Genomic DNA, 17999 nt, shown 5'->3' with positions numbered 1-17999 from the left:
AACAGGAAATGTGCAAGACAAAGAGATCATGGTAGAAAGGAAGAAAAATTATGACAAGAAACTCAGACAATTTAAAACCAAAACGCAAATGCAAACTACATCAAATCAGCTAATAACAAGAGTAAAGCCCTATGGAGCCTTATAAACAATGAAAAAAGAGGAAAAACCCAACTAAAATATCCACAAAATGCATATTAAAATTAATAACAGAGAGACTGATAGCCCTCAGGAAATAGCTGAACATTTTTTTAATACTTATTTTACTAATGTAGCCGAGCTGACGCTGAAAAAGAATAGACAGGTCATAGGGAATCATGACATAAATGCACCTGACCTTCGAACAGAAATAATCTGCCAAGAGTCCTTAATTCTTACACCAACAAACAATGACGAGGTCAGGGATATTATAAACTCCCTTAAATCAAAACAGTCAAGTGGAATGGATGAATACTCATCTAAGCTTGTCAAATACTGCAGAAAAAGAACTGACTCCACCTCTTGTAAGTATAATAAACAAATCATTCAGCCTAGGCCAGTTTCCCTCTGCACTAAAGTTGTCGAAAGTATACCCGAAGCACAAAAAAGGATCTACAAATGATGTGCAAAATTATCGTCCTATCTCCCTGATTTCTACATTTTCAAAAGATTATTGAAAAAGTTGTCCTCATCAGACTTATGACACACCTCAAGAAGCTAAATTTAATCAACGACTGCCAACATGGATTCTCAAAAGGAAAAATCTACCATTTCTGCCATAATCAGCCTAAATTGAAGACATTATTGACCAAATAGACAAAGGACAATACATCTCCGCACTTCTTCTCGATTATAGTAAGGCATTCGACTGTTTGGGACATGACCTCATCTTAAGGAAACTAACATTACTGGGAATCACAGACACAGCAAACCAAATGGTTTGCAAGCTACCTGTCAGGACGAACCCAAGTAGTTGAGGTACAGACAACCACACTTGGAATTACAAAAACACACCAGTCGAAACCACTTCCTATTCTCCGAGGAGTTCCACAAGGGTCTGTAAACTGGGCCCTGTCCTCTTTATTCTATTTGTAAATGATTTCCCAACACATACCCAAGATAATAATACATCATGCGTAATGTACGCAGACGACACAACACTCCTGATAAGGAATCTCACTGCAGAAGGTGTTTGTGCAGCTGCTACAGCCTCTCTAAAACAAGGCTCTGAATTATTGACGTAAAACAAATGACCTGGCTATAAACCCACAAAAAACAATACAAATTAATTTCAGTAAGAAAAGAGACACTACTCCCAGCATTGCCAATGTAACAGTTGAAAATCATGTAAAATTTCTTGTGGAGTCATTCTGGACAGAAACCTAACCTGGACTGAGCAAGTGAACAATGTCTGCAAAAAAAAAAATTAGCATCTGGAATATATGTTGTTCGAATGCCGCATTAAATGGATCAGCAACTTGGAATCAGCCAAAACAGCTTACTACTCATTAGTAGAAACTCACTTGAGGTATGGACTTGCGGTTTGGGGGTGGCTCCTCAGTTGGAAACCTTAATAGAGTTCTTACCCTACAGAAAAAAGCCATCCGAGTTTTGGCTGACTTAGAAACCAAGGCAGAGCTGCAGACATGCCTTCCAGACACTCCAGATAAATGACTGTTACTGCGCTATACATCCAAGAAGTTATCATGTATGCACACCAGAAGAATCTCAAAACTGGAAAGGACCTTCATCACTACAACACACGTGATATGCAACAAGCTACACTCTACCCATAACACCGCACAGCACTTTTCGAGGAGAAAACCAACCTACATTGGGCGAAAGCTATGGAACCATCTACCACAACCATTAAGAGAGCTTCAGGGTAACCCTTTTAAAAAAGAGCACTCCATGACTTGCTTGTTGGACAGCCTTTCTACACCATTGACGAATTCTTGAAAACCAAGACTGGAGGCCCTCAACTGGAACTCAACAATCGCTCTCCAAATGTGATTCATCATCGGACTCAAAAATTATTTTTCCAAAACAAATTTATCTAATTTCTGACTCTATTACTGTTCTTGGATGAATATGCTAATAAAGAAGTTTGCCTACTGCCTACTGCCTAAGTAAACTTGTAACTACAAAAAGTTGTAATACAATAAATAATTACAAACATTAGAATTACTAACCAATGAAAATAGTCTAATAGACAAATATAAAACAGGATAGGGTGGCCACCCGACTGGAAAAACATAAAATGATTTTTCTGAGAACCGGGAAAATTTAAAAAATGATTTTTCTGTCTCCAATAACTTATAAAATCAAGACATAATTTGACAGCTTCTTGAATCAAGAACTGATTGATCACGAAACATCATATTTACACGACGTGGCTAAGTGAAATTGTGAATGGAGATCGATATATGTTCGTGAGCTACATCTCGTACTGTAAGTTCATTCACCCGGCTGCAGTCTGCTCGACGGTAGCAGTGTGTGTTGGTATTTATTTGTTATCTTTGTATTTGCGAATTAGATACATGTATTTCCTAAACATCACAGAAAGGAAAGTTATTAGGAATATACAATGTTATGTCCACACATCGAAAGACACAGAGATAAAACCTAAGGAGCTTAAGGACGTGATAGCGATAAATCGTCACTGAATTTCTTGCATATCGCTAGCGACGAAATGCTAGAGCACCGCAGCTTTGTGGCATTTCTTGCAAATACTGCTAGTGACAATAAAACATCATTGTTGCACTTTGCGTAAGTGTTAAATACAGTACTACAGTTGTCTATTTGTTTTGGAAATAGACTAGATAATCAGAAATTTTCAACCGGGAAACCCGGGAATTAGAAAATAGGTTTTGAGTGGCCACCCTGCAGGAGCAACAACTGAAACAATATGATAAATAATATTACGCAAACTTAAAGTTTTTCTAATTAAAGAAAAGATATAGTGAAATTATTTATTGTAATTACAAATTAAATACATTACTGTTATTTTAATAAAAAATATAAGTAAATTATTCTTAATCTAACATGCACAATATTTTTTAGAAATGCATGAAAAGTGATTAATAGGAAGCCCTGACAGTCACAGGGCACATTGCTCCTGTTACTCCATTATTGTGAGCTCCATATAATAGATGATTTGTGTCACTAGCTGTTAACGTTAATTCTTCTAAACAGTAAAAAGTTATTAAATGATAGACTGTTAAGTTATTCACATTGAATAAATACATGTAGCCCAGATAGGTTTTAAAATTCATAATTAAATTATTGCTTATTTAGGTAAAAAAGTTGAACAAAAACTATACTGTAATCTGAAATGCCTTTAATATAATTCGGTAGTTTAAAGTAAATAATCATAAATTTTGATGGTGGTGGCTGCGCATTATACTGCTGCCATTTTGTTTTATAGGTCAGTATAAAATATTGCTTTACATACACCCACAAAAAGTACTATGTCATAGTGATCCCAAATTTATGTTCTGTTAGGTAAATGCAAATTTATAAGTCATAGAAAAAAATAAAAAAATGTTACAATTTGATAATTAAAAATTAGTAGTTATATTCCTGTTCGTATTGATAATTATTGTAAAAAGGCTTTTTGCAAGTTCATTAGTTTTTTTTAATAGTGTAGAGTACACTTTACATTGATATATAATACAAAATTAAAATATCCTTTATTATGTATGTGGTAGTTGTTAATATTTGCGGCTGGGGCTAACTATGCAACTACTTTATAAGTTGCTAAAGTCGTGATGAAGTTAAGGAGAGATTTCAATACCTATTTGGTTTAGTTTAATTTATTGGGAACACTAACATAATTTTTTTGGCGTTACAGCTCGAAAGTTAGATGGTTAAATACGTTATAGAAGCCGAGGTGATACAACAACTCAAATTGAGTTGCTGGTCAGTAGCAGGTTAAGCTCGAACAAGGGGATGGTAACCCTTCAAAAGGGGAACTTCTTGGACATAGTCAATACTCACTTCTAATGACCTCTTCTGTGTGTAATTTACATTTTATCTCTTCAATAAATTTTATTTTTATGGACTAGTACAAGTACTTGTGCCACCATACACCTTTTCATATTATTGGCAAGGTTATGTGACCCTAACAAAGGAAATTGGAGATGAAAAATTGTTGGTGAGGTTTCTAGAAAATTTACATTTAAAAACAATTTACATGTTTTAGAAAATATTTAGTAAAAATTGAACAATTTCTAAAAGTGTGTTTTTAAAAGGGGTAATTGTGATTACCCTCAAAGGGGTGCCTTTCGGACATTATATTAATGTCCAAAAGGCATTATATTAATTAACCATTACCATTATATTATTGAAAAAATGTAGTAATAGCCTATCTTAATTGCACAAAAATTGTAGGGTGTAATGTGTTTTTAAGATAAAAATAGTTAGGTCAAGAGAACTGCTTGGTTTTTATACTTTAAAGTAAACCTCCACCACAATTATGAAAATTTTCTGATCTAGATATAGGATACCACAGAAAAGCGGTATACATTTTAGTTGCAAATAATTGTGTATCTCGCTTATTCAATACTTGGTTTTAGCCTACATATTTATTAGTGAAAGTAATGTTATAGTTATACTGGGTAAGGTTTATTAATGAAAATGTTGAAATCATTTAAGAGTTTTTTGGATTTTAACTGATGGACCAACAATAATAATTGGCAGCCTGAGTTAAGTGGTACTTAGTGTAAAGTGCTAAGGGGAAATCTTGAGGAATATTTATCTGTCAATTTTCTAGATTTAAATAAAGACCTTGAAGATGAAGGATGTGACCATAATTAAATGAAATAAAAGCGCTCAAAGCACTAAGCTCTAAAGACCGGGATGTCTTCCTATATGACCATCTGATTTTTGGAATGCATTCATCATAACTATAAACTGAAAAATAAGGGTTGGATAACCAGTGTATTAATTTTGCTGCTAAAAGAGGGTGAGAAAAAATTAATTAAAACCCAAAAGTATGAATGAAATGGTTACTACATAAAAAGTGAACATCATGATGCAGGTGTATAGTTGAAAGAACATGTGAGTAACACTCCCAAGATGTTTTTGGACCCTACTTCTACGTCTTACATAATCAGCATAAATGAGAAGTTAATTCGTAGATATTCTAATATCTTTTGGAAGTGAACAGCAACAGTCACCAAATTAATGTTCCAACATTTGAAATATATGGGGAAGAGACTGCTGTGTTAGCTGTGAGTTCGTAGGATATCACATGTAAGCCATGTTGCACAAACTATTAATCTATGGAGCCGTATTATTGAGTTCAGAACGTTTTTGTCAGATTGCTTGCAGGAAAAGTTTATTAGAGCAGAAACAAAGATTATAAAAAGTTTCAACTCTGTCACACTTACAGCAATTTTCAAATTCACACCAATGAAGATATTTTCTTTCAAATTTTGGAATCTTCTAACGCATTCATAGCTCATTTGAGAGTAAAAAGAGAACAAATCTTATCATCCTTCATCTAAAGATGCATTGGCATTACTTTAAAATAAACATATTACAAAATTCATAATAAGCTTTTCAGTAGGTTTTATATTATTTTTGGCCCCAATATGCGATATCTGATGGAGAAATTCTCTGTAAAGGAACATTTAATTGTGGTTTATATAAGTTCAGTTTATATTATATTCGAATATAATAAGTTCAGGCTACTTATAATAATTTGAATAACATTTAGTTTTTATTTACTTTTAAAACTTTGTATTGCATTGATCTGTTGTAATTCATCCATAAAATTGTACTAATAAAGATGTTATCATATCATGTCTATTGCAGGTGTACTAATCAACAGCTGAAGGGTTGTCAGTACTCTTCCAGCTCACAACAGCCTGGAGGACCAACTTTGACCAAATCTATATCTTTTCAACAACCATCCCTGAGCACACCACTACCAGGTTTACCTTTAGCAAAGTATGCTTCTCACAAAGAAGACAACCAAAGTACACAGATCACAGTGCTACCTTCTGGACTGAAGATTGCTTCAGAAAACCGATTTGGCCAGTTTTGTACTGTTGGTGGTGAGCTAAAACTATTATTAACTTTTAATTTAAAATGTTTAAAGATTTATACCAGGAATTTATTAAAAATTAAACTGGTTTACTTTGTAATCCAAACTTCATTTTGAAAGTGTAGTACGCAAGGACATGATCACCATAATGGTGTTCTTGTTATTTTTTATAATGGGGTTTTGAACAATTTGCAAACTATTGGCCCTTAAAGGACATACACATACATGCGTGTACACACGCACACATGTACACACACACAGACAGACATGCGATTCCAAATTTCTGACGTGGATAATCAAATAAATAGTAAAAAGATGTTGTTTCTTACATTTTTGAAAATGTTTTTATATTTTCAAATATAGAAAATTTTAAAATTAACTCTTTTAGTGCCTGGAATCTTGCAATGAGATGATGTAAAAAATACACTTGAGCGCTTAGAGGATACGTACCTACACGAAAAATGCTAGTGTTGGTATGAGACGATTTCTATTTCATTTGTAGTACCTCTATAACTTTTCCCATATTGGCTGACATCATTCCAAAAGCCAATAGATAAACTGAATTAACCTTTTCAACTGTTATTTCTATTTTGTTCTGATGTTAGATGAAGTAAACAACCAACTAAAAATAATCCTTTCTTAGTTTGGATCGTGGCGTCATGTGACGAATAGCGGAGTATTTTGTATGTTATATAATTGTACGTTTTTATGCATTTAAAGTGTGTCTAAGTTATATCTATATATATAAAAGAAAGTCGTGTTAGTTACACTATTTATAAGTCAAGAACGGCTGAACCGATTTGGCTGAAAATTGGTAGGGAGGTAGCTAAGAACTGGGAGAAGAACATAGGATACTTTTTATCCCGTTCCCGATTCAGGATTCCACCCCACTGGTCTCTAAAAGTTCAGAAATACCCGTAAGAAATACATTGCAGCAAACATATGTTATTAAGTGAAAGAGCCTTTTCAAATTTAATCAGCTGTTCTTTTTAAACACATATAATGCAACAAAATAAATTTATATTTTTATAATATAATTTAATTACTATTTTAAATTTCTTTACACTTATAGTATGAAAGCATAGAGTAAGCTTAAGAGAAACAGCAAATTTTGTTTCAACTGTTTCTGCAATCAATATTAAACATAGACTTTACTATCCAGATAATACAATTCCAAGGAATTTGACGTAAAAATTCACCTTTAACTGCAATATTTATCTAATATAAACCATGCTCATGCTTGATCAGAAGAGCAATGCAGATATCAAAATTACTATCTTACGTTGGCTACAAATATAAAGAATGTTATAAAACCAAACTTAGTTGTTTTTTTTTGACAGAAGTATGGTTCTCAAAACTCCGTGTGTACATATTCTCTCGATCGAGACAACAAAGCAAGCTCAATCATGGCATCGGAGATATAACTAATTTAATCCAGAAGTGATGCACGCGCAAAGCTTAAAATAAAAACCATACTCAATTTCGCTTAACATCTGAAGCTCATAATCATTAGACTGTAATAATATGTACCTAAGATATGCCTATTTTCGTTTCAAAATTACATTGAGCGCCATCATTTATTACATTAAATTCCGCGCTAATGAATTCCGACTTTTTGACTCCTGTCCACGATGGTCTAATATAGTTCAATTGTATACAAAAATCATAGAATATTGGAGAAAAATTCCAGTTATTTCACAGGTGCATATTGAGACTGTTTTAAAATTTAAATCTTAAATAGATCATGAGCTTGGAGTATCTGTCAGTGACTATCATTTATCTCAGAAGGGTAATAACGACGTTTAAAAGAAATATGCTCTCCTACGTCCCAATTTTTCTGTAGAAAATCGCGTGCGAAACCGTGGGTAACAGCTAGTTAATTATTAAAATGTGATGAAAGTCACACAAGAAAACTTTTAGAAGATGTTTGTGCCGATGATACACCTGATGTTCATGAAGATAGTGTTGTAGAGTTTGTTTGAAAATTGCCTGAGTAAGGTTATATTTATATTTTGAGTTTCATTTTAGGAAATAATGTTTTATTACATGTGATTTTGCATTGTTTTTTATATGACCTTTATCATTAATTTATTAAATTTCAAAAATAATCAAAAAGAAGTTTTCTATGGTAAAAAATGTATTAATTGAATTTTTTTCCAAACCTCTAACACTTGACTAATTTTTTATAATTTTGTTTATGGTACAATATTAGGTTATTACACATGCTTTTACATTGTTTTGGAATATTCTTTATCAGGAAAGTATTGAAATTTCAAATAAAATTTTCCATATAGTTGTTATTCTACCTCAAACTGGATTTTAAGTTTGTTTCCACAGAAAATTTGCTGCCTAAAGTGGTTTTTAATTTTTTAAATTATATAAAAATCTAATTATTACATATTTATTGATGCACAATTCATTTAACTTTAAAAAGCATTGATAAAGAGCTTGTTATGGTGAAAAACAAATTGTAAGTGTTTGATGAACTTTTTTCCAAAACCTTGTGTTTTGGTAAAAATAATCTCTAGAGCTTAACTATGTTTTTACAGTTTTGTTTATGTACAATATTAGGTTATTACAAATGATTTTAGATTGTTTTTAAATTTGCTTTATCATGAAAGAATTAAAAATTTCAAAATATAGTTTTTCTTATAATAGTTATTTCACCTCAAACTGGATTTTTATTTTGTTTCTGTGGACATGTTATTGTCTGAAGTAATATTTAATATAAAAATCTGAATGTAACATAGTTTCTGATACATAATTCATTTACCTTTAACAAGAATTAAAAAGGAACTTTTTATTATTAAAAATAAATTTTAGATGCCTTTTTTTTAAACCTTGCATTTTTGTTCAAAACCCTCTGTCACTTTTCTCATAGTCACACAAAACATAACTCAGCACTTTTCAGCATGGATTTTTTTGCCTCTGGCACTAAAAGGGTTATAAAATTAATAAATAAATAATATATTTTCATTTATAAAGTTATGTGTGTGTGTGTTTTCCAATTGATTAATTTTTCTTATCTTTAAATTGATACAAAATTCATGAATCACCACTATTTTGTAAGTTAAGATTGTCGTAAACTCTAGAAAATTGTTATGTTTTGTCTGCAGCAGTTCATTATAAAGACATATCTCCAAAGAAGGCCTGTATGTAGCCATATAGTCAACAAAAGGCCAAAATGGACTATTATTCTTGATGTCTAAAACCCAAAGTGGTCTAAAGTTATCTAGAATATTTTTTGCAGTATAATTTAAATGGGGAAAATAGTAACAACAGAATTTGTAACATTGTCACTACCGGGAACATCATTCACTTTTTATCATTTGTTATACTTTTTAAAGGGATCAGTTATTTTTTTATTTCTCAAAAAATTATTATACGTGGAAATCAATCAGTAGCTTTATGCTTTTGTATAAAATTATTACTTTTGGGCAAAGTTATTACATGTTTTGTTCTATTCTTCTCTACAATTGGCTCTTTATCATTGATCTAAGATTTTTTGTAATGGTTTCACCAAGATTAAAATCATTAACTCTTTCGCTTCCAAAGGTTAAAATAACATAGTATTGTTGGTGATACTGTAACATCAGACACTGAGCTGCTCGTCAGCCAAAGTTTTAAACCATAACTGTAAAAAAGTTTTACAAGTAAGAAACAATTTTTTAAAGATTTATTTAGTATTAATGCTATTTTATAGAAGTTTGAAATCTACTAAAATGATCTAAACTATTTATTATGTCTACATATTTAATCTTTTGTTATAGTGGTAATTGATTCTGGCTCTCGCTATGAAGTGGCATTTCCCAGTGGAATCTCTCACTTTTTAGAAAAATTAGCATTTAATGTAAGTATTAAGAATAGATAAATGTTAATTTTGTTCAATAACACTTTAAGACAAATATTTAGTTAATGTGATTGGACTAACATGTAATGACATTGTGTTAGTCATATACAGCACCTGTCATCCAGCCCTGTGAAATATAGCACCTCCAATGTCTAGCCTGGTGGCAATGTTTGTAACTAGAAGCTTTGTGATAAGGATTGCAAAATAAGCAAGCTCATTCTCTTTCTCCTAAACGTTGGATATTGGAAAATGGGTGAGATAGAAAATTTCCTCTTACGACGACCTTGATCTGTGTTACTTTTAGAAACTATAGCCTAACCTTTGTAAAACTGATATTAGTGATATGTTAACATTTATATGTGTATTAGGACATGTTGTGGTGGGATTGTGTCTTTTTACTTCTCAAATAACTTAAGATTTGAATTTTATTTACTGTACTGATTGTTTAATTTCTTTAAAAGTAAATTAAACAATCAATAATTTAGATGAGCACTCCAATTTAGCATAGTATAAAAAAATTCTAGTAGTTTTTACAGGTTTAAGCAAGCATTCATTCTAGTTATTTATTTGACTTCTTAATGTAAATATTATATTCTCTGTTGCATCTTCTATTTTGTTTGCAGAGTACCAATGTTTTGGTAATTCTAAGTATGTTGTTAGTTGTGTTGTAACGTTAGGAATGTCAACACATGTACTAATCATAGTGGTATCGTCAGCATTTAATATAGACAGAGATGGTTCATTAATACTAAAGTCATAAACATAAACTAGAAACAAAAAGGGCCCCAAAACTGACCCTATGAAGCCCGGTGCCCATGTTTCATAGTTGACTTGTATGTTGTATTATTCCGTTACTACCAAAAGATGTATACACAGTATGTTAAGTAAAATGAAAAATTGTTATTACATTTGATTTAGTTTAAGACAGAAACTTGTAACATATTGCATTTTGAAGTTTGTAATCTCTGCTTTGCTGCATGATAAGTGTGAAGAGATTTGTCTAAAGCGTAAACATTTAATTTAATTTGTTTGTGGCACTTGAATTAAAAATGGAGTACATTTTGAACATCATACCATGGTAATGTTCTTCTAGAATGTTTCTTTATTACTTTGAATATTCATACACACATATGGAATATAGTGTATTCCATAAAAGTAAATTTTTATTTAGTAGGTTTACCCATGTATGGAATTCTACATATAACACCATTTATTGGTTACACGTTATATTGACAAGTTATATGGTAACTGAAGATTAGGACAATATCATATCTTCTGGACAATAAGGTTTCAAATATTTTTTTCTTTTTACTAATGCTTTATTGTTTTGTCCCATCAAGATTGATGAGTGTACTCTTATCTTTTGGTTTTTGTTTTAGTCAACAGAAGAGTATAAGAACAAAGATGAAATAATGCAAGCTTTGGAAAAACATGGAGGAATATGTGATTGCCAGTCATCCAGGTTTGTTACTCTTTTAGTGCAGTCATTGAAGCGAAAAATACGGTCTTACCTCCGAATGTTTTTACTGTGAACCGATTTGCATGAAATTTTGGAATTAGGCTCGTCTTACCCTTAACTTCAAAAGTGAAAATGATCTGAACTCCGCCTATTATTTTTAAGGGGTGTAAACAACCCTTTAATGGAAAAATCGACATTGAGCCATTTTATCGCTAGAAAACATGTTTAATAGTAAGTGGGTGAAATTTTAAAGTGTTTTATAACACAATTACCTCATATTAAATGATTTTCAACCCCTTGAACATCTTACAACCCTTTCAAACAACCCCTAAATTGAAAAATCACAAAAAAATACTTTGGTATGATATAAAAAGATGTAAGTATAGAGTTAGTAATATTTTATATTTTCTATAATAATTATCAAATTTTTTAACCCCCTTTCACCCTTGAAAACTACCCCTTGATAAAAAATTGTTAAAAATTTTTTTTGATAAAAATGAAAAGGATTTAAATATTATTCTACACTCTCGAAAATGATTATCATATTCTTAAGCTTTTCTACCCTTAAAACTACCCCTAAATTAAAACAGTAAATATATATGATTACATATTATTTAAAAATAATTTAATTTAGAGTAAAAAATTGCCATTTATTGGATTAAAATATTTACAAATTATACAAAATTTACTCAAATGTGTTATATATACATATAAGAAAGTTGGTATGTATTCATGCCTACGTTTCCAAAATATATGAGCCATATTATGTATATATATACACATTACAATAGTTTTGGGTCTCTATTATACTGCGTACTTTCACATTGCTCCCAAATATTCACAGTCCGAAATTTTCAGTTTACTAAGTAGAAAAAAGTATGATAAGTTTTTTGACCATAACTCCTTCAATTTTCATGCTATCACAATTTATAAAAAACCATTGTAAAAGTTAATTAGAGAGCTACAACACATCCTTCATTGCAATATATAGTAAAAAACCTTTTTCTCAAACGGTTAAGGGTTAAAGGGCTTAAGAGAGGCTGTGATTGCGCTGCCACGCGCTCTTTAAAACAATCATATTTCCGTCAATTTTTGTTTTTACAGAAAAATCAAAAAATCCAAATTGGTTGTCAGAAATATACCTACATTTTTCACACCTACACTTTCATTCGTATGTGTCGTCATTTTTGAGATATTATGAAAAAAAGGTGGTTTTTTAAAAATTTTAATTTTTTTTTAATCGTGACTTTTTTGAAAAATATATGTGTTTCTGAAGCAGCCAAACTGATACAATCTATTAAAACTCTTCATAATAAAGTTGATTCTAGCGGAAGAACGATTAATTTTAATTTTGGTGGAAATGGCACTTATGAAACCCATTGATTTAAAAGAAAAAAACATTAGATGCTCCTCTTATTTGCAATACAGCTCACTTATTTTACGTGCAAAAGACTTTTAATAGTTGCTCATTTTAAAGCTTATTTCAAGCACTATAAAACTTATTTTTTATTAGAATGCCTAAAATGCATCTGCTCGCCGCTAGATGGCATTGACCACATAGATTAAATTTCAGACAAAATAAAAAAAAACGGCTTTGATTTTTAATATCTAGCTTAATATTTCACTTAGAATACTTTATAAAAAAGAAAATTGTTCATTGTTTTACCTGCTACAATTGTGTTCCTTATAAAATTTTCGATAAAACGTATATTTTTGGAGATATTTGCAAAAAAAACCGATGAAAAAACGTGAAACAATTGCGAATTTTCAATTGCCAATAACTTGAAAAGTATTGGATTTTTCGAAAAACGTTATAGATGATATTTTGCTTACGATTAGGCCTTCTAATCGATATCCGAGGTTATTTTGAAAAAAATAAATTCACTCCCGAGAAGGGGTGGGCAACCACCCCCAGGGTGGTTGCGGAGTACAAATCATTTCACTTTTGAAGTTAAGGGTAAGGTGAACCTAATTCCAAAATTTTATGCAATTCGGTTCACAGTAAAAAAATTCGGACCAACAATGCTTCAATGACTGCACTATTTATTAGCCGTAATTGATGATATAAGTTGTTCATAATAAAATCACACACACACACACACACACACAGTCAAATCAAAATAATCTTTATTCATTCATTTGCACAGTTTGTACATTGAATAGTGTCAATTTAACCCTTTCCGAGCCAATGACATTACTAGACGTCATGCCTAAACTAGCGCTAAAAGCAAACGACGTCCACTGACGCAAAATCAATTTTTTTGTTTTAATATTATTTAAAAGCATTTCTGGGTAACAAACTTAGTAAAAACTGTTAAACAAGGTTTATTGAAACAAGGGACAACCGTTCGTGTCTATTTTGAAGGTCACGGCTCTTGTTCGAGCGACAAAATAGCGGGCGGCCGGATGTTCATAGTCTCCCCCAGAGCCAACAACGTCTACTGACGCGTGCTCAGTCTGTCTGTAGCCTTCCGTGATGTTAGATGTTTATTCGCCCTTTCATTTTCGATCCGCGTGTTTATCTTTTCAATTTTGATGTTGATCAATATTTTTAATCAATGTACAGTGTAGTATATGTATTATCATCGTGATGTATGGCTTTATTGTCAAGTTTTTATTTTAGTTTCGTTGCTTTTATTTAATTTGTATATATAAATTTTTGCTATATTCTTTATATTTTCTCTAAATAAAAATTACTATATGCTTGTTTTTTGTAAAATATTACAATAATTGTGTTCAGCTATTGTTAATTTTATATATGAACACATAGAATGTCAAAATTAAATTTTTTCAGTGAAATTATGATTTTACCATTTTTTGGCTGTAAATTAACAATAAAGAATGAAAAAAAAATATTTTGTCGTTTTTTTTTACCTATTATGTTATAAGAATTATAAAAACAAATTGGTTTTGGTATGTGGGAATTTTTTTTATTTTTAAGGTGTATGGCTCTTAGGAGTAGTTTTGGTTATTTATTTGTGGCTCGCTAAGGGTTAATGAAAAAAGTAGTCCAATTACAATATATAATTGAATTTTTAACTGATACCTAACAAGTATTAAACAGTATGCATTTACTATTGTAAAATTTAATATTAAGGTCCTAAGGGAAAGTGCTCAAATTCTTCTGAAGAATATAAAGTTAAAACCAAACCAAAAACTCTTTTAACTTTGTTTTAAAACAATAGTAATAGAGCACTTTTGATATAATCAGGAATTTTCCTTAAAAATTTATTTCCTACATATAATGTATTTTTTTATATAATTCCAAATGAAATAAAATTATGGTTTATAATATTTTAAAACCTCAATCAAAACTACTAATATAGCTACTTAAATGAGAAAAATATGTTCAATGTCGTATTTTAAGCTGCTTAAGTTTCTAAAACTGCAAATAGTTATTTAATTTTAAAGAATTCATTAATATGTTATGTTGCAGAGATACTTTTGTTTACGCTGCTTCTGCTGATGTTCGTGGCCTCGAAGCAGTTATAAAAATTCTTGGAGATGTTGTTTTCCGTCCTCAGTTATCCTTAGATGAGGTACTGTTTGTCTGGAGATTATTTTAATGATAGCATCCACAATTTAAATAAGAGTCTTTAAATATATATTTTGTGAAAATAGCTGGTCTTGGTTAAAAAAAACTTTTGAACTTTAACTTTTTATAGAGCATATTGTTAACCTTACTCATGACAAACTGTATTAAATATATAATGGTGTAGTTAATTGAAATTAACAGTTCTTATAGTATTAGGATTCACAAGTATTTTCAGTACTCTGAATTAATGTATACTTCTAATTAAATACATTTTTAAAATATGTAGGGTTGTGAGTTCAGGAGGCTGCCACCAGTAGTGCTGCACCAGAACCCTATCATAGAACGTTTTGGATTACTAAAGGTCATCATTATAAAGTTGCTGAATAACTTTGGTGAGGCTAAAACAAGTTCAAAATGGTTAACTTCACTGCGACTTGAGTAATGTACTGACTTTAGGGTAGCCAGGATAGTATTATACTTCGTCCACCGCAGTCAACTGATAAATGGGTTCAAAAACCACAAAATATCTTTTAATACACGTTTTAAAATGTTTTTCTGTTTCCAGGTTCGGTTGTGTCTTTTTTAATGTTTTACAGTTTTATCTTAATTTTTTTCATCATAAATAGTTGGTTGAGTAATCCTATAAATGCTACTTAAAATTACAAGTGATTTTCAACGTCTCTGAATAATTCCCAATTTCAGCTACAGTTAAATTTACATGCTTACGTTTTTTTTTTTTAGTTAATTGAGGGTCCAATATGAGTGCAGGTTACACAATCAATACAATACTGCGTAATCGAAATGAAAACTATAACAAAAAGAACCATACACTGTACAACTAGTGAAAAAAATGAAATGTAAACTGATAAGAATTTTGACAGGAAAGATGAATCACTCCCTCCACTCCCAGTCAAGAGTAAAGTGTGGGCTCTCTCTTGTGTTAAGATAGAGGCTCTCTCTTACGGGCTCTCTTAAGGACTCTCTCTTGTGTAATAACTCTCTAATACAAGATAGTTTGCTGCTGAAACGTCAGAGTAGAGAACGATTCGGATCAGAGAATATAGATTATCGCTCTACCTATTTCAATTTAATTTTGAAATAACAGGTCATTTTCTCCCAAAAGAGGTTTGGTCATAATCAAAGAGTAGGTGAATGTATATTAACATGTCAAAAGGAAAATTGATTATTGTGAATTTTTGTAAGTTGGAAATATCACAACTGAATAATCTAGCTCATATAGCCATAACAGTTTATTCTTGTAAACACCTTAGACAAAATGAGGACAACTATACTTTTTATTACATATTGTTTCTTTTTTATGTGTGTTTTGTTTTTAGAGATTTAATGATAAAATATTTTAGCTGCCTAGATGTAGCTTAAATTTTTTTTAATGTTTTAGGTTGATATAGCTCGTCAAACAATTCAGTTTGAACTGGAAACCTTGCTTACCAGGCCAGAACAAGAAACAATACTTATGGACATGGTTCATAGTGTAAGTAAAAACACACTTTTTAAATTTCTAAGTATAAATATTTATTCAAATTACTTTAAAATATATCTCACCTAGTACAGTTGAAGCAGTATGCAAGACTGTTAGAAATCAAAAGCTTTTGTGACTAGCATTACATGAGGTAACAAATATGTTTATCTTAAAGAAATCAGAATGATTTTTGTACTTATCAATTCAGATGATAATATACAGTGTATTTCAGAACTCTTGTCGGGTATTTTAGGGAATCGTTCTTGTGGTTATAGTACTCAGTTTTAACTGTAGTTGGATTTTTAAGTTTTTGGTATTCTGTATGTGTTTTTTATTTAAACATTTTTCTTAAAATGCTTACACATACATTAAATGCAAGTAAATTTTAGCTTTTGCATGGTTGTTAACATTAGCAACGTCTATTTAATATAATAAAATTGATAATGTTATATATATATATATCCATTTTAAGATGGTGTCTATTTAACTTTTTTGACTCATAGTTACTCAAAACGCAGGCATTTTATAAAAACAACTTTTTTTAGAAAATGTTATTGATTTAAAATCCAATAACATATCGTTTAAGTACATCAAGTGGGAAATAACTGTAATGTTGCAAGTTTAGTGAAGGTAGCACATGCACTCCATAGTTATTGTAGGGAGTTCTCAACGCAACCATTACATTTATTTAGGTGGCAAGGCTTTTATTAACCATGAAATGTAGGCTAGTGGCAGTATTCATATTGTAAAAGGAATTCCTTCATCTTCAAATGCATCATGAACGAAATGCTTGCTACACAAAAGAGCAGTGTTTGAAGGGTTAAAGTTTTGTCTTTTTGTAGTTATAATCCATTGTTTTCTTGTTCTCATCTTAACAAAAACTGGTTCCAAACTTAAAATAGTTTTAATTTAAAACTTCAGGAGTGCTGCAATGTAAAGACAAACACTTCCAAGATCACTTTACAACAAACTAGTCTAAAAATCATTACTGAAAAGGTCATGAATTACGTGTTACTCAATTTTGTAATATCCTTTATTAAACATTAAAAGCCTAATAAATAACATATCTATTTAAGTAAGCATTAAGTCTACTATCAAAGTACAAAAATGTATAAAAAAATTATAGTTTTAAATAATCAGCCATACACTTACCTGTGAAAAGAGGTAATTCATCTGTTGAGGCAGTTAAATGCAGAACATAAATCCGGCATGTTCTACTGTAGTTAATTGCTATGTTAATTCTATAAATTAAACAAGTGTGCTGCAATACAGCACAAAGACTATTCCAGGCAATCTCAATAACATCATTGTTCAGTATACAGTGCAGTGCTTGAGCGTTACTGATGGGATAGTGGAGACCATTTATGCTGATGTATTGCACTCAGCACCTAATCCATAGTTGTATATATCTCTTTGGTGGTTTTAGAAGCTAGGTACAGTTGGAGGATTGTAGCTGTGCTAGTATTGCCCAAATACTACCCTTTCAACAAATAAACGCTATCTGTGTGACGGGTTGCGTTTACGCGCTAGCCGCTGAGATGAAGGCGCAACAATCTCTTTAACGACTTTAAACTCACGATTTCGATTTGCAGATTAGTATTGAAAAATACGTTATTTTCAAAAAAACGTTACAACTAAAAAACAAGG

At 31.0% G+C, this 17999-nt stretch overlaps 1 protein-coding gene across 1 annotated transcript in view; it reads left to right on the top strand.

The window, feature by feature from the left end:
* The window catches only part of LOC124360631 (mitochondrial-processing peptidase subunit alpha), a 37952-nt gene that overhangs the window by 5826 nt on the left and 14127 nt on the right, over nucleotides 1-17999 (top strand). Inside the window, exons 2-6 of the mRNA XM_046814402.1 lie at nucleotides 5797-6038; nucleotides 9799-9878; nucleotides 11258-11340; nucleotides 14774-14876; nucleotides 16272-16364. Coding sequence (XP_046670358.1) covers nucleotides 5797-6038; nucleotides 9799-9878; nucleotides 11258-11340; nucleotides 14774-14876; nucleotides 16272-16364 — 601 coding nt within the window. The remainder of the gene's footprint in view (nucleotides 1-5796; nucleotides 6039-9798; nucleotides 9879-11257; nucleotides 11341-14773; nucleotides 14877-16271; nucleotides 16365-17999) is intronic.

Source organism: Homalodisca vitripennis, chromosome 4, assembly GCF_021130785.1.
Source record: "Homalodisca vitripennis isolate AUS2020 chromosome 4, UT_GWSS_2.1, whole genome shotgun sequence".
NCBI lineage: Eukaryota > Metazoa > Arthropoda > Insecta > Hemiptera > Cicadellidae > Homalodisca > Homalodisca vitripennis.
The sequence above is the reverse complement of the archived record's forward strand: the minus strand, read 5'-3'. Positions and strand labels throughout refer to the sequence as shown.